The 27,345-nt window shown below is 37.9% G+C and overlaps 2 protein-coding genes across 5 annotated transcripts in view; one reads left to right on the forward strand and one right to left on the reverse strand.

Moving 5' to 3' along the window:
- The first annotated feature begins 1,196 nt into the window (after positions 1–1,196).
- Positions 1,197–19,671, forward strand: gsdmea (gasdermin Ea). The gene is made up of 10 exons (XM_067424902.1): positions 1,197–1,409; positions 9,653–9,861; positions 9,982–10,174; positions 13,596–13,758; positions 13,852–13,972; positions 17,077–17,205; positions 17,387–17,514; positions 18,423–18,735; positions 18,817–18,890; positions 19,005–19,671. Exons 2-10 carry the CDS (start codon positions 9,654–9,656, stop codon positions 19,230–19,232), a joined length of 1,557 nt encoding a protein of 518 aa, XP_067281003.1. The 5' UTR covers positions 1,197–1,409; position 9,653; the 3' UTR covers positions 19,233–19,671.
- A 1,309-nt stretch (positions 19,672–20,980) lies between these two features.
- pals2b (protein associated with LIN7 2, MAGUK p55 family member b) overlaps positions 20,981–27,345 on the reverse strand; it is a 45,351-nt gene continuing 38,986 nt past the window's right edge. For all 4 annotated transcript variants that reach the window (XM_067424901.1, XM_067424898.1, XM_067424899.1 and 1 more), the window contains one exon: positions 20,981–22,065. In XM_067424901.1, coding sequence (XP_067281002.1) covers positions 21,889–22,065 — 177 coding nt within the window. In that variant the 3' untranslated portion in view covers positions 20,981–21,888. The remainder of the gene's footprint in view (positions 22,066–27,345) is intronic.

The following is a 27,345-nucleotide window of genomic DNA, read 5'->3' on the forward strand; positions in this document are numbered from 1 at the left end:
CATTTATTCCAGTGTATTTACAGGAAAACAATCATTTAATATCGTCATGTTTGTTCAAATGAACGTTGGCACGTTCCAGCGGTTAGGCCTACTCCTTCGTGCGCTGTATAGGCCTAGTGTATAGGATGTCAACCCTGGTTTAGGTTATTTAAGATATGTAATTTCACCAAAGAAGATCTGTTTTAAAGCAACCTACTTCAGTGTAGCTAATATGACGATAACATCACGCTTACACTGAGAATTTGGATTTGTGCCGATCAGGTGTGGATGGATGGTTTGTTTTTAACAGCAGATTCTGTGATGTTAGAGCTGATCCGCGCATCATTCTCTAGTACGCTCATTTCTACTCTTGTTCTTATTTCAAGTTTCCTTTCTGTCCAATATTTTTAGCTTCTTATAAAGCCACAATTCTTTCAGAAGACAGTAAAGGCTTATGTCATGCCTGAACTTAAGCTGAAGCTTTAAAGTTAAGTTGCACAACATAAATACAATGTTTAGGCATTGTTGTTATTTATTAGCCTAGAAATCTAGACGCACCCTATAGTGGCAGCAAATTTAATCTGCCCGCAAGTGTCCCGCAAACATCTTGATGTGGGTCTGGCTTGTCAGGCTAGTTATTTATAGCTATTACTATTATTTCGGTTTATTGGTTGTACGTTTAGTTTTAGATTGCGCTGCGTTTACCGTTTTAAAGTAATTTGAAATACATTTTTATATAGGCTAATATAATATGGCAATTGAATGCATTCAAATTGTTTAGTTTCAAGCCTAATGTAGCCTATGCAGTTTCAGCAATACAACTTATTTTTTTCTACAAAAACAAATTAGATGTTAATTTTAAGATAGGCTACCTGTCTTATTTTCTCTTGCATATTTAGTATTGCTCTTTAATAAAGAAAAAAGTATTTTTTATCCGATTACTCATTAATCGATGGAATTAATCGATCGGTAGAATAGGCCTACTCGATTAAAAAATGAATAGGCTATAGCAACAGCCTTATTATGAAACCCAAACTTGAGTCAGGAAATAATAAGATGAAATCTCCCCAAATTCTCCTACCGCCTCTCCTTAGATTAAAAATCTCCCCTAAATTCAGAAGCCTATATACCGCCTCCTCCTGAGATGAAATATCCCCTAAATTCAGAAGCCTATATACCGCCTCCTCCTGACTGCGTCACATTATATGAGGGGACTTTTTAGGAGTCGAGGAGACGTGTGAGTGAATGTGCTGAATCTTTGCACTTTCTAACGTGAGACGTACCGTTGTTGAATTGTCTCTTAAACAAAGCCGTTGTTTTATGAATTATAGCAGCGTTTTCTTTTTAAATACATCGCTAATTAAGCTCTCCTTTGGCTGTTGATCTACATCGCATCAGCATCACACACGCTGTCTGACTTACGGATACAGGTATGTAGCCTACTTAGAAACAATATTGTAAAAAATGTGTCATATTACGCTTACTCTTAATCACCTCTTACTCTTACTCTTGTTTCCCTGGACTGTAATGTAATAATAATGTACACGAATTCAACCGTGCACGTAGGCTATAGGTTTGGAGATAAATGCTGGTCTGCTGCTCGTTCTATTGTGACTGAGGTTATTTAAACAGCCTCTATTTGGTCTACTACTGCTTGTGAAATAGGCAATGTGTCAAAAACGCAAACAATTTTGAGCTGTTGTTTTTCAGACTTTTTTTTGATAGAGATATCAGGAAACCCCTTATTAATAATAACACTGGGTGTTGGATTTTAAACTTTGTTTAAACTTACATGTGTAATGTAGCCTATTTCTGTACATTTCGTTTATTAATATTTTGTTTGGTTTTTTTAAACAATGGTTACATTGCAAATACGTTAAAATGACAATTAAATGATGTGTTCAGAATCATATTACTTACACTTTAGTTTGGGTTAAGTGTATGATTGATCACCAGCTGCCCACTCTTAGAGGAATAGTTCACTTTAAAATGAAATTTCTGTCATCCTTTACTCACCCTCAAGTTGTTTCAAACCTGTATGAATTTCTTTCTTTAGCTGAACACAAGGGAAGATATTTTGAAGAATGTCAGTAACCAAACAGTTAACTGGAGCCATTGATTTCCAAAGTATTTTTTTTCCTACTATGGAAATCAATGGTTCAGCTTATCCAAAAAGTTCACCCCAAAATTAGTCCAAATCAAATTTGATAATTTCTTTTTTATATAGGCCTATATATATATTATTTGTACATATTGCATCTTTTATTATAAGTTTAACCATGCACATCATTATTTAGAAAACATAATTTCCCCTCCCTCACAAGTAGTCAGGTATAGACCTTATTTACAGCAGCGCTATCTTTCATTTTTAACAAGAATGAAAGCAAGGCTGTGACTTTGAGGGATATTACTCATATGGTAAAATTGGTAATATTTTACCATTATTTGATGTGTTTTTGGATTGTTCTGCTGATTAAACACTGTAAAAATGTCTTTTCAAGAAATTTCAGTAGACAAAAAAAAAACATGCTGATGACTAATTAAGCTATGTAAAATTATAAGTGATCTTGGATCTTTATATAGCTTTTAACAGCAAATGCCACTGAAAACACGGTACGTCTATCCCTCACAGCCTCGCTTTCATACCTGCCATGGCGCTGCTCTGAATAACTTCTATAGCTGCAGATCTCTGAATAGGGTGTTAACTCAAAAAGTGAGCAGAACCTCCAAAAGGATGCAGGGTCTCAATGTGCAAAGACTTTCTACTTTGGCTCTAACTTCAGCCAGTAGTCATTGACTTACATTTCAAAATAAGTAGAGTCTATCTAAAATAAAAAGTATAAAATATGCTATTTAAATAAAAATTCCTATATAAATAAATATGCTCCATGAGGAAGTAGCCCAGTGCTCGCTCTTGGCCAGTGCCATTCGGACCTAAGTTTGAACCTCTGCCCCAGTGCAGCACGTGTGAAGGTTTGACTCTATAGTTTTTTTAAGCATCGAGATTTGCAGGGTATGAGGGGGTAGTGACTGAGATATAATTAAAAGAAACCATTTTTATTGTCACTGTACATGTACAAAGAAACTCTGGTGGAGCAACCTCCAAATACCTTCATGAATACAACACAACACATATAATAAAACTACAAAGACAACAAATGTTCATAAATGTAAACATGTGCAATAAAACAGGCAGTGACAAGTGCTAAGATACTGCAGTTGTTGCTTTGCACTGTGATAAATAGGACATTACTCAATGAAACATTGCAGAGAGAAAAACTGCAATGAGGAAGTGGTCTAGGTCCAAGGGTGTGGTGTTCATTGGTGCGACTGCTCTAAGCGCTTTTTAAAGGTGTCATGAACTGGCTTTTTTCATTTTTTTATACTGTTACCTGGGGTCAACTAAGGATGTTTGTGCGGTTTTTACATTCGAAAACATCATAACTAATAAGTAATAGGCTATTTTCTACACTGGTTTTGAGGCTCTCTCCAAAACGCTGGGTTTTGATGGGTGTGACGCACTGGAGATTTGGAAGTAAACGCCCATGGCTAGGATTGGATAAGATTTGCATTTTCAATGAGCTTAAGCTCCCCTGTCAGTTCAGGGAGAGGAGAGATTGAGGGAGAAACAGCAACCGGAATGATTTTCTCGATCAAAGGGCTCATAAACGGCCTTATCAAACACACAATGCTTTATTTCTCATCGACCCGCGATTGATTTGACTATTATTTTTATATTACACATAGCCTGCAAGATTGTACGATATAAGTGCAAAACGTGCGCACACACATTAACACACATTCGCGCCACCCTTCAAATGTCAACTCGAGAGAGAGAAAGAATAGCAAAACAAGAAAGGTCTATTAACTATGCAATAATATCACATATAAAAACACGTTTTACTCACATAAGTGTGTTGCGCCATTCCTGTCGGATCCAAATACAGCATCGACTGGAGATTTGTTTACAAACGATCCACAGTGAAATTAAGTGATCATGTCAGTGAGCTGGAACTTCATTAAAAATAAAGTTCAACCACTCATTCCTAATATTAGGATCAGAAGGAAGCTTATGCAGCGACTGTGTTCTTCCACAACCAGGAATAGCGCAATATCTTAATCTTCCTCGGCATGTTTATTGTTGTTGACCAGCTAGCACGAGCCCTCCATGAGTCGGTGGGCGAGGCTACTGGATTAGACGTGCTGTAAAGGCGGTGTTTCGTTGCGCACTGACGTCAGTATAAAGCACAGGACCGTTTGCTGAGCCTGGTGTCTATAAAAGCTTTTCTTTGACTAACAAGGAAGTTTTTAGCTCTGAAACTTACAGGATACTTTTATATATCAAAAGCTCAAAGGAAAGTTGATTTCTCAATTCATCACCCCTTTAAGTCTTGTTGTGTGGGCATACAGTATCCTGTATCATTACCAAACGACAGGGGGGTAAACATATTATGACCTGGATGTTTCTAATGATGGATGTGGCCTTCCGAGTGCAACGTCATATTTTTCTTGATCCCATTCAGTGCAAATCCCACCCTGCAGTTAATTTTACTGGCTAAGACTAAGGTTAGGGTATAGGGTAGGTTAAGGGGTTAGGATTTTTTGTAGCATAGGGGACACTAAAATTTAAATTTTCAACTAAATTTACAAATAAAATTAATTACTAAATGACCTATATCAGCTATATCACTGATCTGCCCACATTGTTGCTATATGATGAATTAAAATGAGCTGATGACATCACCATTTTCTCCAGAGCGACTGTACAGCCGAGTCCAATTTTGTTGCAATATTTTCCTGTTTAACACTGTGAAGCTGCTTTGAAACAATCGTCATTGTAAAAGCGTTATATAAATTAAGTTGACTTGACTTGACATAGCATTGTAGGAAATCAGCAGTGTGACTGACATGACCAATTGTATCTTTAGAATATCTTTGCAAGGAACTGGGTTGGGGGTAAAAAAAATCATGCATGCGTGTCATGTCTGTCAGTGGGAGGAAACAACACCTATGTTACTATGGTAACATAATTTAGAGCTCCCGTCCCCATTTAGAGACTTCTAGGCTGGAGCTATACCCTTCTCCTCCCTCTTGCAATGACTCATATCAATAGCAAACCACAGCATCACCACAAGACTGATGCAACTGACACACCAGTGGCACAGGCCAAAAGAAGGCTGATGTTGAAGCACACTGTTGGAAGACGGATGTGAAGAGGCCTCAGAGAGGAAAGCTACCAAGTACCAGGACCTGGTCCAACAATGCAGGGACAAAGGGTGGCAGGCTTGGCTATTTCCAGTTGAGGTTGGCAGGGGTTTCCTGGCGGAGTCTGTGTGGAAGACGCTCATGGCCTTAGGAACAGCAGGAAAGAAGAGGAAGACAGCTGCTCACATGTTGGGGGAGGTAGTGGAAAGAGCCTCTTCTTGGCTTTGGAACAGTCAGGAGTTGAGGTGGAAGCCTCCCTTGCCATCACTGCTGACCCTCCAACTAGAGGACGTTGTAGTTTATGGTCGACACATCCGAGAAGATTTTGGACACCGCCTGACAACATCTTCTCAAGGTCGAAAGCTACTGTCACAAGACTTCTAGATGTATCCAATAGTAACTTAAAGGGGGGGTGAAATGCTGTTTCATGCATACTGAGCTTTTTACACTGTTAAAGACTTGGATTCCCATCCTAAACATAGACAAAGTTTCAAAAACTAATGTTGGACGTTTGATGGAGTATTTCTGTGTCAAAAATACTCCTTCCGGTTTCTCACAAGTTTCGGAGAGTTTTTTTCGAGTATGGTTCGGCTTGACGTTAATAGAACAGAAGGTCCTTGTATGGGCCGTACGGGCTCTTCTCCCGGTAGGGTGCGCGCGCGCGTGACTAGAGCGAGAGAGGAAATGCACGCCCATAAACACTCCACGCCGTGCTCCACTTTATTCCTATTGGTGACATCAAGCGACTTCAGCGCTTCAGCACAGCATTTCGGGAAGGCAGCGCTGCATTTGAACCGATTTGAACGCAGAAATGACGGGAAGCTTCACAACATCGCTTCAGTCACGTCGCAAAGTGGATCTCCACCATTCACTGCTGTCAGGACTTCACCAAATCATACCAAAGAAGTGTGTTTTTGACGGAGCGGTCCCAGCGATAAAGGTTCGGTCCTGCTTTGGAAGCAGCCGGTGAGTAAAACTGCTTCAAATGTCTGTGCTGTTGGCTATCGTCGCGTGAGTAAACATCAGTAAACGACACGATCGCGTGCTTCGTCATTCAAATGCGCTAACGGTTACTCATTGTTGTTCTATGTATAACGTTACACTAGTCTGACGTGCAAAACTGTTTTGCTTGCTACTGCTAAGGTTTAGTCGCATACAATAGTCCATAAACTGAATCATGTCCTCATAAACTGCGAGTAAACACACACAAATGTTGACAGTACAACATTAAATCACTACCACTAAATACAGTACACACCACAGAGACGGACATCCTGCTGTTGCTGTTTCTCCTGTTCAATTTATTTCAGCCTCCGAATGATTCTGGATCGTATATCTATTAGCTGAGATCGATAGCCATGGGTTTCTCCACGCTTGAGGACGTCACCGCTTTGCGCGCTCGTCATTCTTTAGCTCTGCCCAAACGATACGCCTCCAGGCGCTGGGTTTTTTCCGGAAAGACTCGTTACAGCCCATATTTCTTTTATAAATATAATAAAACTAAAGACTTTTCTGAGATATGAAGGATGCAATACTACTCTATAGGTACTCAAGATTGACATGAGATTGACTGAAACTGAGTGTTTCACCCCCCCTTTAATTAAAAAAAATTGGTCATGCAGGTTTGGAACAACACAAGGGTGCAACCATAGAATGTAAAAAAAGATGGCGTAGTGTCCGTGACGTCACCCATAGGATTCCTATAAGCCGCACTGAAGCGTAAAGTAGAGTCGAGCTGGCCGTTGCCATCTTGCTAGCATATCATTGCACGTCACTCCCGGATAACATAAAATGGGCAAAAAGGCGGGATGTGGGTGGAGCTTATGTGACTCAATGACTATAGACGGCGGATAAATGGTTATCCATAAACTTCCAGAAAGTTTGTTTAGCATCTGTTGTTCGGTAATGCTGTTTTATAAACATACATGCCACTATAACTTCATTTGCCCTGTTTCAGGGGAGTTCCACTCACTGGAAGCGCCCCAATTTAAAATTCCCCTATTTTGTCCCAGTTTAAGCCCATTTTGAGCAGTAGACTAAAGGTTTTATATTGTCTTACTCTATTAGCATATTGAACCATGTCTCTAACACCCACAAACCACCATCTGTTGCATACAGATGATGAAATGCTATTTTCTGCCATTCACCGCATCTCTGACATTTTGATTCATTGTGAGGTTGGATTTATTTCACCTTTTTCTAATCTCACTTGAACCTTGCTATTCATAGTTTATCATCTGTCATTTCATTTGTTCCTCTTTATGGTTTTACTTCATGTTCTTGCCAAGAAGAGAGAACTTCTTTTCTAACCGGTTTCTGTGCATTTATTCTATTTGAGGTTCATCACATTTGGTATATTACAATGTAATCAGTTGTAAGTGGATTATTTGTGTATTTTATGATACTTCTGTGGTTTCACAAAAAATAAAGGATTGCTTATGAATGTTTCTGAAACTGGATCATTTTTCTCACAGCTCTACGCACAAACAACAAATGATTAGCCATTTAAAAAAATAATAATAATTGCTTACACACAATTTCTTGAATCTCTACACCCAAAGCCACAAAACATCCACACAACATGCAAAACTTCACTTATCTTTTGCAAAAGCAAACATTTTAACCAAAACTATTTGAACTCTTCTAGAAATTCTGTTTTAGTATTATGTCAAACTACACACGGATGTGAAAAATTTAAAACATTACTATATTGTGACTTTTGCTTGTTCTGTGTGCGCAGGAGTGTTCAGGAGTTTGTCACACAAGTTTGTGTATGTAAACAAATACACTGTATACACAGTATGCATGCGCAATTGTTGCACAATAGTTGGATTGTACAGTTATTGAACTGAACTGAATCAACACCGAACTTACTTGAGGTGTATAATGACAATATTGGCTTGTTAGAGCTGCTTTACAGCAGAATTGGAATTTGTGACTATTGTGAAGCAGCTTTGCAGCAGTTTTTTTTCGTTGGGTGTAGTAGGTAATTGGTAAATTGTTGTGGAATTTAAATGCCAGTGTTTCCCAAATGAAACACAATGTCTGTTTTTTTATGTGTCTGTCTAATATAAAGAACTGTGTTTAGAATTTTGCAAAAAGTTTGTTTTACAAGTGCAAACTGAGTGTAATGCTGTTAATGTGCTTGCAGTTTTGCAAACTTGAAAATTATGTACATGAGTGAATGGTTTCACTGAGTGGGCCAGGCCTCTTATAGGGCTGGACGATTAATCAAAAAATAATCGAAGTCGAAATTCAGAACCTCTCACCAATGTAATTTTCCCATGTTGGTTATTTCGGTTTTAAGTCACATTGACTCCACCCCGACAAAAAGAAAGATTCAGGAGCAGTTAACTTTTTTGCTCAGTATTACTTGCATGTTTTACACAGTTCATACAGGCAAGGTAATCGCCGTTCTTATATGTGCTGCTACACGTACACACAGACTTAAGCCAGATCATGTTCACATGCATCCTCATGAAGTTTGTCAATTAAATGCATTTAAAGTCTTGCCAGTTTGAACATTCAAGCAATGTTATACTATTCAAGAACAAAGTGGCAAACAACTACGTTCAGTGCTCATGAGCATTTTTCTGTGACACAGAGAGCCCCGGGTTTCACGCCCTGAAGCCAGATTTCACTTGCATACTCACAAAACTTTGACAATTGTTTTAATGCCTGCCCATTTGAACATTGAAGTGATTTTAGACCATCGGATGTGTCTTATATTGAGCTAATGCCTGAAATATTGTTGTGACACATGACCACAGACAATAGCTCGCACATCACGTGAAGATTGTGTGCAGAGAGGAGCGAAGAAACTCACTGTCAAGGCTGTCCTGTGATTTATCACTAAAGTAACTTAGAAACTTAACTGTTAAAAGCATAGATTTGTCTACTTTTGAAGTAACCACAGACAACAGCTTCATAATTATGACTAATTACGGTATGACTAATTCACACGCACAATCTCTCTAATTAATGCATTCAAATAAATGTAATGTAGGCCTACACTAATTTATCTGTATCTGATGTACAACAAACTAAATTCTGTAATGTTATGACCCATAGACAACAACAGCTGAAAGTGAGTAGTTTCCTCCAAGTATTTTAAAATGACAAAGAAATTCATTTTTTCATTAGAAAAAAATATCCCAGCTTTAATATGTTAATATTTACAGTACAAATATTATCAGTAAAACTATGAAGGCAAAAAAAGAGCAAAATAATCATTTATTAATCATAATTGAGGTCAAATTTGAGGTCAAATCATTCCAGCCCTAGCCTCATATACCATTGGAAAAAGTCTAAGCAATTTTTAAAAACTGTAATGTATTTACTGTTTTTATACAGTTTGAATCCATTATATGGAATGCTGCTTGAGAAAAGCCAATGAATCAAGGTGTTCATCAAGTGTACAAATTTTCCAATGTGGTTTAATGCTGCCTGTTCTTGTGTTTGTGCAAAGGATGTTTGAGAGAGCGACAAAGAAGCTGGTCCAGCAGATAGATCCTAAGGGTTCTCTGATTGCGGCTTCCAGCCCGAATGATTCCAGATACCTCACGCCACTTGCAGTGGTGCTAAAAGTCCAGAAAGGGTGGTTCTGGCAACAAGTTAAATACAAACCCACACCCTTCACTCTTAATCATCTGCTGAATGGGGACGAAATTGAACCAGGTAAAGTGAATAGCAAATAAGTATCTCTGTGTGTTCTTTAACAGATGTGTTTTGTGCCTGAAAGGAAATAAATATTTTGTCCTAATTAATGGTCAAACGAATTCTCTTTGTTTTGAACAGTGTTTATAAAGAAGGAGAGTGTAAAATATAAGGGAACATACATGAACTGCATTGCTGCATCTATAGAGATGGGGATGGATGCTGTCAGCCTAAATATAAATGGACAGGGTTCATCAAAACTTTGTTCATCTCTCGGGAAACTTCAGATGGAATACGTGGATATTCCGAAATTAATAAATGACTCCAGAGGAAGGTTAGAGAAAAACTTTAATATTTATATAATTTTATATACAACGTATACTGTATAATGAAGCGGTATCTCTTAAAGGGACAGTTCATCCAAAAATATTTTGGAGGAATTTATTCACTCTCCATGTTCTAAACATATAAAGGAGATTTTTTGAAGAATCTTGAAACTGTCCAAAACAATATTGGATTGATTTGAAATGTCTACTTTTACATGTCCGCCATTATTCACATACCCATAAGCACAGAATGATGAACTCAAATACAGGGGTGTCACTGGTGACTTAAAAGGGTCTTAAATAGAGAGATCAACTTTCCCTAATGGGGTCATATATTGAGAAATCAACTTTCCCTTTGCTTTTAATAAATATATATATTTTTAAATGTAATATATAAAAGCTTTTAATATATAAAATGGTAATATAAGAATATCCTGTAAGTTTAGAGCTGAAAACTTAGTCAAACAAAGCTTTTATAGACACCATGCCCAGAAAATTATCGATCTCAGAATGTGCCTCACCTGACATCATCGTGTTGTGAAACACCGCCTCTACAGAATAATAAGCACGTCTAATTTAGTTGCCCCGCCCACCGACTTATGGAGTTGTTTGGATCGCGCTAGCCAGCTGCAATAAACATGCTGAAGAAGATAGCAAGATATTGCGCTATTCTTGGTTGTGGAAGAACAGTCATTGCATAAGCTTCCTTCAGATCCTAATATTAGGAATGAGTGGTTGAACTTTATTTTGAATGAAGATCCAGTCACGCAGGGAAGATATTGTATGCGAGTTTGCTTCATTCAGTGCAGAATCATTTGTAAACAAGCCTCAGGTCGATACTGTTTTTTGCAGACATATTGAGATAAAAAAAAATGCTGTTCCTTTTATATTGGATCCGACAGGAATGGTGCAACACACTTATGTGAGTAAAACGTGTTTTTTTATATGTGAACTTACGTGTGTTACCCAAGACGTGTTTCCCTGTGTGTGAAGTTTTGATCGGTTTACGTGTTTCGTGCATGCGCTGCATGTGTGCTTGCCTGAGCACCGTTGCCATAGAGATCGATTTGAGTGACGTAGCTCCTGGTGCGAGGAGAGACGGACAGTGGCGATCTTCACATTACTTTCACTTTAGATAAACATTTTCACTTTTCTACTGTCCAGTGATAATTTGGAAAGAAAACAGAATGTAATTTGAAGTGTCTAGTTTAAAATAAGACCAAATTTATGGATATATAGACCATAGGGTTTAAGAGCTGCAGACATTTTTATTTGGGGTATGTCGTTTTTTATTCTCAAAAAAAGGGGCAAGGGTTAAGAGGTCTCTTAAACACAAAGTGAACTTTTTTATATTTTTCATTGACCATTTTTTTAAAATTATTTTATTTTTTGTGTGTGTGCCATGAATCTAATAAAGAGCTGGTTTTGTTCTCAGGAGAAGAGTTGTTCTCATGTTTCCCAATGCCTGTGTTTTGAAACTTGTGTGTTGTCATTTTAAAATGACCCCATTATAGCCTCCTTTATCCTGTTGTTTGTGGATTTTACATGAGGCATATTTCTTCGTGCAGACAGGGATATTGTTCTTTCATATGGTTTTATGTGCCATTTTGTAAACATTTATACAATAAACACTGCTGACAGGCTAAGTGATGATAGGTATGATGTCTGTCCATGTAGGCCTACTCTAATTAAAAAATGGGAAAGTAAAGTAATAAGAAGTGAAGTTACTTTTCAAATGCAGTAACTAGTAAAGTAATCTCATTACAATTTACAGAAGTAACTAGTAACTAATTACTTTTTTGAGTAACTACCCCAACACTGCTTAGCATGCTGTCACAGGCTGGAGAAAACTTTATTTGTTGGTTCATTGCGATTCAGGGTCAGTTTTGGACATGTATGGGCCAGGACTCGCAAAGCCCGACGTCCCGGGGCTATGTGTTTTCCAGATGGGCTACCAAAATGAAGGCCGGTGAATCTCAGGCCCCGTCCACACGAAGCCAGAGCTTTCCCAATCCGATCTTTTTTTCCCCCTCGTTGCAAGAAATATCTGCGTCCACACGAGATTACCGAAAACAACTAAAAACGGTGTAGTTTGCATGCCAGGCCAGTGTGTGGTGCTGTAATTCTGCCACAGAAATACACTAAAAACAGAGAAGAAGAGGTGTGGCTAGAAGGGGTATAGCAGTGGTCGGAGGTGAGGCAAAATCTCACAATAAAATAACAATAAATACATTTGCTACTTAACATATGTGTTGTATTAATGCCTACACCTACCCTAACCCAGAACATACCCTTACAATAATGTAGATACGGTAATTAAATGACCGTATATTGATATATCGCGATATTGATGTGCGCATGCCCAGTGCCCGTAGTTGTATCCCTTAACTCTTTTACCGTGCTGGACGTAGTGTGATGACATCACCTTTTCAGAAAATATACGGATTCGCTGTACACACGAAAACGGAAGATAGACGTTTTCAGATTTATCCACTTTGGGACCCGGTTTCGAAAAATATCGGATTCATGCTTCTAAAACGCCGGATCCACGTGGACGAAACGCTGATACGGTACAAAATGTATACGTATACAGCTAAACGCGTCTCCGTGTGGACGGGGCCTCAAATAGTGAAATAATATTCCTTTCTTTCGTGTGTGTGTGTGTGTGTATGTGTGTGTGTGTGTGTGTGCGTGTGTGTGTGTTTGTGTGTGTGTGTGCGCGTGGTTCACGCTTATATCCACCAATCGGGCAGGCCAAGTAATACAAAAATAATATTCCAGTCAATCTGGGTCAATCTGGATAGAGATAAATCATTGTGTTTGTTTGATAAAGATGTTTACGAGCCCTGTGATAGAGAGAATGGGTGTTTACTTTCAAGTCACCAGTCAAAAATCACGCCCATCAAAACGCAGCGTTCAGGAGAGAGCCTCAAAGCCAGTGTAGAAAATAGCCTATTACTTATTCGTTATGATGTTTTTGAATGTAAAAAACACACAAATGTCATAAGTTGACCTCAGACAACAGTATAAAAAACTTTAAAACGCCAGTTCCTGACACCTCTAAATTGTGGATATTTAAAAGGTCATCGTAATATAAGAATATCCAGTTTCAGAGCTAAAAAATTCAGTGTTAGTCAAAGAAAAGCTTTTAGTGAAAGCTGGCTCAGCAAATGATCAATCTATGAATGTTCTTACCTTTTTCCCTTTTACCCAGGAACACATGCAACTCAATAAAATGCAAAATCAAGACGTGCATGTAAACATAGTAGGGACAAAAACTTAATTCAACATGTTTCAAATAATATTTTAAAGGTTTATAACAACATGAGAGTGAGTATTTTTGGGTGAGCTATCCCTATACATAATGCTTATAAGAAAACAAACTAATGGATTAGATTATTATCATCATTATTTTGATGACCCCTATAGGAAATTGGACCTCAATCACCCTTTGATCGAGCAGTCCAAAAACAGGAACAAGAGTTTTACCCTCCTTAAAGAGCGAATCGTCACCACCTGCAACTGCTCCATCTCTTTCACTGAACTAAACAAGGCTGGCTGCCATTCTATGTTTGGAGGGGGTTGTGTTGAGGTTTGTAAGAAGTGTGTTCAGGGATTGAACAGTGATGGGCAGGAGTTTAGATCATTTTAGATCATTGCATATGTCCTTATCTGAATGTTTCAGATGTTCATGGAAAAAGACGGTAAACTGCGTTTTGACTCTGAGACTGCATTAGACATCCCACCGAACACTGTGATGGCTTATGATGTCATTGAAATGACCATCGAAAGTGACGGCTACTTTGGTCAGTTGACTATATTATTATTATTGTTATTGTTATTATTAAATGTATTAATTATTATTCATGTTTTTATTAAAGGGGTCCTTTTTGTATTTGGTGTTACTTATTTAAATATGGAATATTGTGACGTACATTCCCGGAAGAAAACTATAATTTATTTTACTATAAAGGACTATAATCGAGGCGTTTCAGGGAGTTCAGAAACAGTGCTAACAGTGCTTAAACAGTGACTTTGTGCTTTGTGACTGTACACTATGCAGCACTCTATGTTAGTAGGATGACAAAAAAGTTTAAAAGTTACATTTTAAGTCTGGTCTGCCTCAGCGGTCCAACAGCTTTTGTCAACGTCAAAATAACTAAGGACTACAGCAAATCTAGGGACCTACGGCCTTTTCCTCCAGGGTTGCTGACATCAGCAGCCCCAATATTTACATAAACCACTCCTCCGAGAATATTAAATAAGGGGGTCGAGGTCATTATTTATTGCTGTGGAGAAGATTTAGAAGGCTGGAGTGCCGTTGGTCGTGCAATGCCGACGAAACGCTATTATTTTCAGTAGGACTAAAATCTTTGCGTGGCAGGCGGTGTCTGATCTGCCAGTCCAGTAGATGCATGTGAACGAAAGGACAACGCTGTTCTTTTTTCACAAAATGCAATTCCACCGTTTTTACACAAACCACAGTAAGCGAGAGTCTCTACAGTATGTATAATAGGTCTGTGTTCACCACTAACCAAACGCATATCGCCTAGCTGCCTCAAGTTTGATGTACGAAAGCAACATGAAGTGCTATCATGTCCTTATTTTACTTATTTGCGACCTTATAATGTATTTTAATCCATTTCTATTTGTCTGTAATGGAGCGTGCATTCCGTCACCTGTCACACCTACCTCGAGATCTCTCACTTATCTTGTATTTTATTCCACTATTTTTGTTTGTAATAAGAGCACGCGTCGCGTCATCTAAGTGTCACGCCAGCCACAACTTAGCGTCACGTCTACATTGAGATCTCTCACTGTTTTACAGCGACTTAGATCCAGATAAATGCAGGAGAGCAACAGACAGTGCAATCATGGACTAATTTACCAATTAACTTATATTTTATTCCGCTAATTTTGTTTGTAATAAGAGCGCGTCGCGTCATTTAAGCGGTGCACCTGCCGCAGTCTTTATAGACTACCGGTAAAGGTAGGGGATTTCAGAGAAACGTGCACTAGGCGGATAGCAAATCAGAACATGAGCCAGCTATCAATCTGAGCCCATTGCATAATTTTGAGGGAGCGGCATAGAACCCAGAAACCATCAGACCGTTTTTACAAGGAGGGACAGAGCAGTGTAGAATAAAGGTCAAATGTATGAAAAATAATAAAGAATACGAACACGTGTTACAGTGCACTCCACAAACACAATTAAGGGTGCGTTCACACTTGTAGTTCGGTTAGTTTGGTTAGTTTGGTCCGGACCAAAAAACAAAAACAAAACATAATAGTCCTGGTCCGCTTAGCGTTCACACGGGCATTTTTAACAGCGAACCTAAAGTTACCGGAACAAAGGCACAGGGAGACGTTCACAACCTGATTGGTCGGTTTATATGACGTAGGAGCTCGTTTACCGAACATGCAAAACAATGCTGTGTGCGGATTACACGCGCGGGCATTTTATGCGTGTACATAGCCTATGGCATTATTTTTTACCAGAGAACTCATGAAGAGCTCCTAAAATGTTCAAAACATTCAAAACAACGCTGTGTGCTGGATTAAACGCGATCATTTTATGCGTGTACATGTGGCATTATTTTTACCCGCTGAGAACTCATGAAGTGCTCATAAAATGTTCAAAACATTCAATACAGCAGCAGGATTTCCTCTGTTGTGCAGAACAGAGACGGCCGTTCTGTCGTCTGTTAATAATGGGCAACACAGGAACTTTAATGAGAAGAGCCAGGTATGCTTTTTGTGTGTTTTTTCTAGCATTTTCGAAACATGCTCGTCTGACCAAATATTGATTAGGCACTTCCTCGTTGCTCCACGTTTGCCCTCTAACGTTAAAGTTACTCATTTTGGATACACCGATCTTTCCGCGTCGTCAAATCAGCTGCATTATTCTTGTGACATTATACGTCCGGTTTTTGGTCCGTTTACATGTCTTTGGTCCGTGTTGCGTTCATATATCAATCGAACCGCACCAGAGTTTGTTTGGAAGCGGACCGAGACCCATCTTCTTAGCTGTCTCGGTCCGCTTGTTTGGTGCGTACCAGGGTTGGGATGGCAGCGTTCACATATGTTCAAATGAACCGCACTAACCGAGCAACCGCACCAGGGTTCGTTTTAATCGAACCAAACATGACAAGTGTGAACGCACCCTAAGACTTCGAAAGAATGTGCTTTACCACCCCTTTAAGGCTGAACATTATTCTGGGGAGTCTGCTATGTATTTTTTACTGCACAAGAGGCGTGATTGATGAGCATAATTCAAATGAATCTGTACGCAATTGGATAGTCCCTCAACCAATCAGACCACAAGGGACGTGATCAATGGGCATCGATCCATCCTTCTCTAAATGTCCTAACATGTGACAGAAGTAGGATAAATTAATGTACAGGCTTCCAGTCTGAGCTGCGGGGCAAAATCAAATCGACTTTGTTTCTCAAAAATGAACTGAAAACATGGATTTATTGGCCTGGCGTGACCAATGAAACTGAAACTGCTCCATTGGGCTGTGATTATGGGGCGTGTTTCAATCGAATCAGGAAAGACCTCAATTGGATAGACCTACAACCAATCAGAGCAACAAAGCGACACATTACGTTAGTTGTCAAATGTCAACAGAGCTCAACTGCACTGTGTTGCCAAGTCCTCGTTTTTTTCCGCAGGTTATATTTCATGTCCGCTTGTTGAAGCGAGTATTATGTGATATATAGACACAGGAATGCGAATTTTAGCAGGCATCCTTGCCAAAATAACACACATTTTACCCCCCAAACGGCATTTTTTTCCAGAGAACATAGATAAAAGGACCCCTTTAAAAAGCAGTTTGACAAGTGTTATGTATATGTATTTGGACCTTCCATATCTGAGTTAAGATTTTTTTTTTTTTTGTGAGTTTAGATTTGTGCCTTACGTCTCGTGGGCTAGAAGCAGACGACACTTCCCAGAATCCCTTTCCCAGTTTATCAGAGGTGGATGGTCAACAGCCACTGATCCAAGAAGGTTTCCCACTTGGTACCCTGAACAATGGTGGGTTTCAGTTCCTTCATGTTGGGTTCAAATATGTGGGCAGAAGCACAAGTAGAATGAGCCATTCATTCCTGTTTCCTTTTTTTAAGTTCCTTTCTGGTTATTAGGATATTACCATATAACAAGACCTTTTCATTTTGTTTAAAAAATATTAAAAAAAATGTTTTTGCTCTCTTTGCAGCACTTGCAGATGTTCAGACTAGCTTTGGTCCGCTGGCTGACTTGTCTACTGAAAGGCGTTCCTCCATCCTGCTCCTGTTGAGGAAAATTCTGTTAGACCGAACTGTCTTGTCAGCTTTGGTGGATAAAGTGAGTGATAGTTAAAAACAGAGGCGGACAGTAGTAGAGTATTTTTACTTTCTACTCAAGTACATTTTTAAATATACTTTATCAGTGTTTTTCTTTAGAAAACTTATACATCACTGCCTTCCAAAGCATAATATATTATGTCATACTTTTTACTGCACTAGATTTCATGAATAAAAATTGTGGCTTTCTTACCTTTAATACTTTAATAAAAATGTAGTACTTTCTTAATTGTTCGCAAGTAAAACTTTGATATACTTTTACTTGAGTAAAATATACAGTACTACATTTTTTTAAATTTAATTAAGTATTAAATTACATTAAATATGAAATGCATTGCTGTAAAAAGTACAATTTTGTGTTTTGGGATGTTGTGAAGTAAAAGTTTTCCAAAGAAGAACACATAAAGTACATATACTTGTAAAACAAAATTACTTGGAAAGTAAAAATACTTCAATACTGTTCACCTCTGGTTAAAAAGGAACTAATCGTGCTAATCGTGTCGTCATATATTGCACAAGGATATTGTAAAATTGCATAAATTGGGGTTTCTTTCTTTAAGGGAATTTTCTGTCACCTATAATGATTTGAAATAATTTTCTATTGTCTGTTTTTCCTAATTTTTAGCAGTGTTTAAAGGTTAAATGTCCCATAATTTCTCTATTTTGGGCTTTTACCCACACATGCTTATTTGGGTAACCTGGATCAGCAAAATATTTTGACCCAGGAACACTATAGCGATGCAAAATCAGGATGTGCTTTTTATTTCTCCTTTTATCTTGAATATCACTCAACAACTTTAGTTTTTCAAGATATAAAGAAATTAAAAGACTCTAATTGAAGAATCACCATATACACACCTTTTTTTTAATCACTTCTATTTATTTTTGTCTTATTTAACTGTCTTTCAGAGTGATATGTTAAGCAGTGGTGAAAATCCATGCCTTATAACCAGTGAGCTGTGTGGAAATCAGAGCCAGATTATGGGTGCGTTTTTAGACTTGCTGAAGTGTGAACCACTTGACAAAAATGGACTTTCCACATCAACAGCCAGTCACAGCGATCTTTCCCTGGCATCTGAGTTAAATGGATCAAGCAGCAAACCAGAAGAACGGAATGATTGTCACGCGGCCGTATCTCACCGGGACAGATGCTCATCAAAAGCAAGCAAGGAGAGAACGGAGCTTATGCATGCCATGCAAATGCTTATCAGTGCTCTCGGGGGTCTGTACACCCAAACTCAGAGATAGCGTGTGTACATAGACTCTTTCTGTTTTCATTCATACTCTTTCATTTTATATTCAGAGCTGACGGATGCTGGACGGAACCTGCTAGAACCGTTCTGCACTTCTGAAGGTCTCAAAAGTCTACAGGATTTAGTGAGTTTAACATTGCTGAATGCAATTCTGTTCATTTTTGAGAAAATGACAAAACAAAATTACAAAGTGTATTAAAATATATGTAATTGAATTTGGCGTTTTCTCTATTCTTAGATAATTCATCTGACTTCTAACAACAAGCCACTCTGCAAGGACACCATCCCCGTTTTCCTACAAAATGACGATGAATTCCACAGAGCGGAGGCACTTTTTAAGTCATGTCACGTTTTATTAAAGAAAGAGAATGGCACATTAACCTCAGAAATGACATGCAGAGAGGGATTCCTCCCTATGGTACTGTGCATTGCCATCCATGGCCTTACTTCCCTTAGTGGTGCATGACGTTGTTAGTGAGAAGTGTTAGTGTTGTAAAACGGGAAGAGATTGTGACTCTGAGAAAACAAAGGAAATTGACATCTTAATTCTTGTAAAATTAGCATCCCCACCCGGTACGCAACCACTCAGTCACCGAATTTCATTCCCTTCACTCTCATCACTCCTGTCCACATATTGAGATTACTTAAAATTAACCCAAAATCTATATGGTTCAGTGTGATCATACAACATGATCATGTCTCAGTGTGACTGGTACAAAGGTCTCATTCCCACAGAAGTAAACTAAAAGGTTTAAAAGGGTTAGTTCACCCAAAAATGAAAATTATGTTATTAATGACCCTCATGTCTTTCCACAGTTCAAGATATTTTATATTTAGTCCAAGAGCTTTCTGTCCCTCCATTGAAAATGTATGTACAGTATACTGTCCATGTCCAGAAAGGTAATAAAAACATCATCAAAGTAGGCCATATGTAACATTAGTTGGTTAGTTAGAATCTCTTGAAGCATCGAAAATACATTTTGGTCCAAAAATTTTAAAAAAAACTATGACTTTATTCAGCATTGTCTTCTCTTCTGGGTTTGTTTTCTATCCACGAGCTTCATTTATAATTTGAGGGAGACGCTGTAAACAAAAACCTTTGCAAACACCATTGGCGAATTTCGACAAAAGAAGCAGACTTGCATTTTTTTTGCTCAGCCATATATATTTGAACACAATTTGCACAAGATAACACGTCAGCAGTGTCACTGTGGAGTTGCAAACCCGGTTTGAAAACAGACCCGGAAGAGAAGACAATGCTGAATAAAGTCGTAATTTTTGTTATTTTCGGACCAAAATGCATTTTCGATGCTTCAAAAAATTCTAACTAACCCACTGATGTCACATATGGACTACTTTGATGTTTTTATTCCCTTTCTGGACATGGACAGTATAGCCTACCGTACATACATTTTCAATGGAGGGACAGAACTAGAGCTCTCGGACTAGATGAACGGAGGTCTTACGGGTGTGGAACGACATGAGGGAGAGTCATTAATGACATAATTTTAATTTTTGGGTGAACTAACCCTTTAAGTGTTCTCTGCCGATTGGACCTTCATATATATTACCTCATGTGCTCAATAAGGTGTAAACTACAGGATTTGATTAATGCAAAGTCCCATTGTGAACTTGAAAGAAGTTTCTGTCTTGATCTGAGTATTTAAAGAGATGTCGCAGGAAAGTCCCGGGCTTTTAAACAAAGCAAGCATGAGAAAGCAAGCATGAGAGCAGCACTCTAAAACAGAAAGTCAGTATAGTTACCTCTGTCTAGTGACCAAGACTGGCAAGTTTGTGATCGTGGGCCCACATGATGACGGACGTGCGAGGACCCTGTGTGGCTCTGAGAACCGAATGAATGAGTTCAATAAGAGTAAAGAGTTAAATAGAATAATCAAAGGTATAGTTAAATTATTAATGACACAATAGCCTAGCCTAAATTCAAGGTCATGATAAAATGGAGTCAGATCAAAGTAAATTGGAATTCAATTACTTTAGCCCACTGACCCAATTTATTAGCAATGTTACAGTTCATCAGATCTTTTGGAATATTAATAATACATTTTCTTTTGTCATTGTTACTGTAAATATTTTTTGCCATGTGATTTCTCTCTCTACAGATAAAGAGCGCATGCATATATTTTCTCTAAAAGCTTCTATTTTATTGTGTCATGCAATTTTATCAGTAATAAATGGAAAAGAGGAATAAAGAGGAACAATGGACAGCCTGTTTATTGCCTTGTTGTTGAGGTCTTGCTGACACAAAGACAAAAATACATTTGGCAGAGAAGTCATGACATTCTGGAACATAATTTTTTGAGACATTCAAGAAAGAAAAAACATGAAAACGGCTGAAATCATCAGGACTGTTTGTTCGTTTCCTTAAAAGACTTTAAAGAAAATAACTGAGGATCATAAGACACAGACACAATGTAAAATTGCAGCCCAACAAGATAAAATTGGTGAATTAAAATTTTACAAAACACAGTATAAATAAAACAAAGTGCACACGTTGACATGTACTTTTGCATAAAAGAGATTCAATACATCTCTTTTGGATATGAAGATAAGCAAACAAGCGGTTAAGAGATCAGGGTCTATGTAAACAGTTGTGTGGTTAAAGATTTTAGGATCTAAAATGTTCTACATAAGCCCTTGGCCTGCTACACTCTGTCAGGATATTTGTCATCATCTGAGTATAAATCAAAGCATCACAGTAGGTTCAGGAACTACAAAATGAGGAACACATGTAAAAAATAACTACAATAATAAATTAAAAAATATGGCCTCTGATTCGCCAAGGCCGGTTTTAGTTTTCCTTGTTTTTCTTTTCTTCAAAGATGTTACAAATAGAAAGATATTCATTAAAAACATACAAATACTAAAATAAATAAGTACTCTTCCCTTTCAGTTTGAGTAGAAAAAACGTTGCATTGTGTGCACAAAAAAGACGTTGGGGCTAACGGTGCTTTTAAGGGAGACACTCATTTGGTTGGTCATTCCAAACACGTAACTTCACTCTGCCCCATATCAATCACCTTGGATACCAATCATACACATACTGTACACACACACACAAACACACACTCAAAACACGCTTGTATGAGCTTCTAAAAGTGCCCTCAGTAAACCCAGCTCACTGGAACCCACTGCGGTTCAGTGCAGAGTTGGTCCACAGCTGACTGCAGTTTCTCAAACGCACAGTCTAGGTTGTCATTGACAATGATGAGGTCAAAGTAGTGTCTGTACGTCCGCAAGATACGAGCGCTTTCATCTACGGTCTTCTTCAGGTCCACATCCTATGAGAAAAAGAGAACTGAATTACTACTCGAGTTGAAGGTTACAATTCTGCCATTCATTTCTCACATTCATTTGTGTCATTCCAAAGACTTTCGTTCATCTTCAGAACACAAATGAAGATATTTTTAAGGAAATTGGAGTGATTTCTTTCCCTTCGTTGAGAGCATAAAGGCAACATAAACAGATTTTTACCTCAACCTAACATGCTTGACACATGAGACACAAAGGGGTAGTTTCGGAGACTCAGATTTCATAAAAAAATATCTTCATTTGTGTTCTGAAGATGAAAGTCTTTAATTATTGATAGAATTTTCCTTTTTGCAGACAGAATGAGGGAAATAATCTTACACTGTAAAAAAAAAAGGCATATTTTGAACTTTTGCAGTACAATCGACTTGTTTAATGATGTTTAAGTTATTTCAACTTAAATTATGTTAAACTGACTTTAAAAAATGAGTTACATCTTGTATAACTAATAAAAACAAGTTTAACATTTCTTAACTTATTTTTATTAGTTAAAACAATGTAAAAACATATGTTGTCATAACTTATTGAACATATAATTTTTTACAGTGTAGCCTTTAATTCCCTAACCACACTGTAAAAAAAAAAAGCAAATTTTTAACTTTTGCAGTACCATCGACTTGGTTGTTTAAGTTATGTCAACTTAAATTATGTTAAACTGACTTAAAAAAATTAGTTACATCTTGTATAACTAATAAAAAAAAGTTTAACATTTCTTAACATATTTTGATGAGTTAAAACAATGTATAAACATAACTTATTGAACATATAATTTTTTACAGAGCAATGAGGAACCCTCTGCCAGACTGTTGCTTCGGCAGTGGGCGGGACTAACATGCAAGTGTTCAATTGGCTAGTCTTCACCATCCACAATTTGATGTCAGCAAATCACTGGGGTGAATCTGGGGTGAATGCATAGATTAAAGGGATAGTCAGCCCAAAAATGAAAATTCTGTCATCTTTATCTCACCCTCCTGTTGTTCCAAATCGTTAGTTTCTTTCTGAGTTTCTTTATTCTGCTGAACACAAAAGATGATATTTGGAAGAATGTTTGTAGCCAAGCAGATAGAACAACCATTCACTACTACCATAGTAGGAAAAAAAATACTATAGTAGTGAATGGTTGTTCTATCTGCTTTGTTACCATCATTCTTCCAAATATCTTTGTTTGTGTTCAGCAAAAGAAAGAAACTCATACAGGTTTAGAAAAACATGAGGACGAGTAAATGATGACAGAATTTTCATTTTTGGGGTGAACTTTTGGGGAAGGGATCCATGGGTGACATTATAGCTGCTGACAATCTCAAAAGGAGCATAAAGATAATTTGTATTTGAATATTGTTGTTTAATATATAAAACATTCTTACAGTTATGCAGCTTTTAGTGTGTTCTTAAACTTGTAAAGCTGATTGACTGATGTTTAATTACATGTTAGTTTGTTATGCTTTCAAACTACATTACCGTCCAAAAGTTTAAGGTCGGTACTATTAAATCAAAATGGACAAATCTTATTTGTTATGGAATATTGCAGTATTTATTATAAATGATTCATCCGTGCACTTCACAAAATGTTTTTTTAATTTATGTGCCTCACAATCTTTAATCAAAATAACTTCCCCTCCCTCTTAAGCATCATCTCTTCTCTTTTCTGATGACATGTTTACTGGTGTAAGGCGGGACAACCTGTCAGATCACAGCAGGGATGAGGCATTGATATTAGCCCTCTTACTTGAATGCTCTGTTTCAAGGGGCGTGTCTGCTGTGAGACAGCAGTGAAAACACCCACTGTTGTGATTAACTGACAACTGAATTTGAAATAAGATTACGTGCGGAGGGGGCGTGGTTTAGTCAGGCATGAGCAGCAGCAGCACTCACTGCCAGTCCCAAGCCTGCAGTCTCCCTCTCAGATACTGAAGCTTTCGCGCCTCGATCGCCTCCTGGTGACCGGTCCCAGTATAGTTGCCCCTCTGTGTTTTCTAATGGACGCGAGGCAAACTAAACAATAAAATTACACTTCAAATATTTTTCCCCCAAAGTTTGGTTATTGCATTGAATGCAGTTATCATCACGATGATTTCATTTCAAGTGTTCGTTTTTAAAATAAGGTTAGTTTTAGTTAGTTATTTGATACTATAAAAACGGGGGGTGTGACGTCATGATTGACAGCTGAGATCGACGTCTTCTCTGAGTGAAGTTCTCACTGAGGCACTAACAGACTTTTTTTCTGATTTTTTGGGAGCAGATTGGAGCTTTAGCTTTAATTTCTACATTTCCATAATTGTTTATTTCACACCTACATAATTAATTGTTCTGCATCTGTGAGAGTGTGGGCGGGCTTTTGATATCGCAGCTCTACTTCCTGCTCTCTAAATCTCTACTGCGCAAACTCGGTCCCAAGATGTCAGCGCCGTGCAGGCCGCCTGAAAGCTTCAAATCTGGCAAGCGGAAACGGATGATGTCGAGTCGTCTATATTTTTTTACGGTCTATGGCCAGTCCAGAGAAACGGAGCTGGGGAAAGATTACTGAGGAAGTGTTATAATTGTACCGAGTTGTTGAGAGCGCTGTGCATGAGCAAATTTATTTTGTTTGTATCTGAGAGCTCTGAATAAACACGAGTGAACTTTGCAACGTTATTTCTCTCACAAAATGCTTTCACCACAGCTAACAGCAAACACGACATGGACATGAATACAGTAAGAGCTTCTGTTGAGCAGATTAACAGCGTCATTCAGTTTGAACAAGTATGGAATACAGATATACGTGTGATTGACAGATCCGGACACTATAAAGAGTGTTCTTTGATCGCTCTCTGTAGTTTAATCATTTAAATAACAGATTTGTTTCATGCTACTAACAGAAACGACGTGAAGTTGATGGTTTTAGTCACTGACTTGATTCATTGATGTATCAAGACGGCCAGTGGCAGGACTGACAGTATAAAACAATTTAGAAAGAAAGTCTGTGTGAACTTTAATGATTATCTACACATCACTGATCCTAGATCAGGCATTAATAAACACTGTTACTCACTGTTTGTGGCAGTGCTGTTGAAGCCATATAGTAAAGCCTGTGCTGACATCCACTGATAAACTGAATCTATTCTCTACTAATTCTCTGGGCGGGCAAAGCAGAGGAAGGGGAGGAAACCTTTCCTGGTATGATGTCATAACAGGAGAATTCAAGATCAGCCCGTCTGAGCTCTCATTTTCTCAAAGGCAGAGAAAGACCAGAACTCAGTTTACACCGATCAACATTTCTAGCCTCTTGGGGACAATATTCAGGCTAGGGGAACTCATATTAATGTTGAATAACTTTATAAAATAAAAATGTCATGCCATGGGACCTTTAAAAGCTTTACTTGTCTTGTAAAAGGTGGTGGCTAACAAGTGGCTAAATGGGACTATGAGGTTGTCTGAGACATAAAACATCATCACACGAACAAACTCATCTACTCACTAGTCCACTTTCACAGCCTCATTGTGTTTATAATTGCACTCTTGCAAACTATTATAAATCAAACTTTCATGGAAAATGTTTTTAAAAGACTGAAAGGTTTGCGGAAAGCTTAGTGACATTGAATTCATTTATAACCTACGAGCTGTTTCCTTCTGCTGACTATTTATGCTTCAAAAATCTATAAAAGTTGTGTTCATTTGTGAAGATTATATCATGATGAAAAAAGCGTGTAAGAATCATAGGCTTTTGTTAGTCACAGATCTACGTACAGATCTACACAAATACATCACTGCAGCACTCCACAACCATTCAACAATCCAGTCAATACCCAGTGGGCAATATGATTTTCCAGTTCTACATTTTTTGCCTGTTTGTGAAGCCGTTTCACTTCCACTATACATCAAAATAGGGAAGAAAAGACTATTGCAACTTGCGTTTCATGCCGATGCTATATGCTTCTTACACTGTAAAAAAAAGGCAAATTTTGAACTTTTGCAGTACAATCGACTTGGATGTTTAAGTTATTTCAACTTAAATTATGTTAAACTGACTTTAAAAAATGAGTTACATCTTGTATAACTAATAAAAACAAGTTTAACATTGCTTAACTTATTTTGATGAGTTAAAACAATGTAAAAACATATGTTGTCATAACTTATTGAACATATAATTTTTTACAGTGTATGCTGCATTTATTAATAACAGTAAAAAAACAGTAAACATTCTGATATATAATAATAATAATAATAATAAGGAATATATAAGGAATAATATTGTGAAATACTATTACAGTTTAAAATAACAGTTTTCTATTTGACAATATTTTAAAAAGTAATTTATTCCTGAAATAATTATTAAGTGTCACATGATCCTTCAGAAACTATTTTAATATGCTGATCTGGTGCTCAAGAAACATTTCTTAAATCAGCACTAGGTAACTCTTCAACATTTATAATATATTTTCAAGACTCTTGTGATGATAAATCGACTTACAATAGGTTGAATGACACGTCTGCCAAAGCTTGAGGGGTCTGTATCGTTTTTAATCGTACTTTTAAACTTCGAGTTTCAGGTAGTAACCCGAGAACAAAAAGAACTACAAAATTCGACTGCTTTACGGCATATACATCACTTCCACCAACACCCACACTTCCTTAAATTCGGACGTGCGAGCCCAACTTTGTTCGTCGGATAATATAGTCATGTCCGAAGCAGCAGAGACAAATAAGAAAGAAAAGGTTTTGTTGGAGGAAAGCAATAAGAGGAAATGAAAAAGTGATGTGATTAAAGGCAGGACGAGAATCAACATGTGACCAGCGTTTGCTCGTCGGCGTGAGCTGAGGGAGGCGTGCCCGACCGATGCTGTCATGCTTGTTATGGTGATTACCTACCACTCAAACATTGAACTGAAGTATCATATAGATTCTGTAAAACGGTAACCAATAGACTACTATAATGACGCTGGCTTGTAAACATGAGCATCGTGATTATTTGGCGTTTGAAAAAAATAAAACCCATGAAATTATATTCATATGACATGCTAAAACATATGCCACTGACTGTACCTGGGATGAAGACATTTCACACGCAACGCCAGAAGAACACCTGCATGTGAAGAACTCCTCCTGCAGTGTTCAGGGGAACTGTTAGTGCTGCACCAACCCGCTTTTATGAAGTTATTTGACCACTGTATATATTTTTATTACCCGCCCCGCACCCGCGACCATTAAATAGACATACGGGGTCCGCGGGTTATGAGACGACCGACGCATCACTAGTTCAGGGCTATCAGGGTTGT

This window comes from Pseudorasbora parva, chromosome 19 (assembly GCF_024679245.1).
Source record: "Pseudorasbora parva isolate DD20220531a chromosome 19, ASM2467924v1, whole genome shotgun sequence".
Taxonomy (NCBI): domain Eukaryota; kingdom Metazoa; phylum Chordata; class Actinopteri; order Cypriniformes; family Gobionidae; genus Pseudorasbora; species Pseudorasbora parva.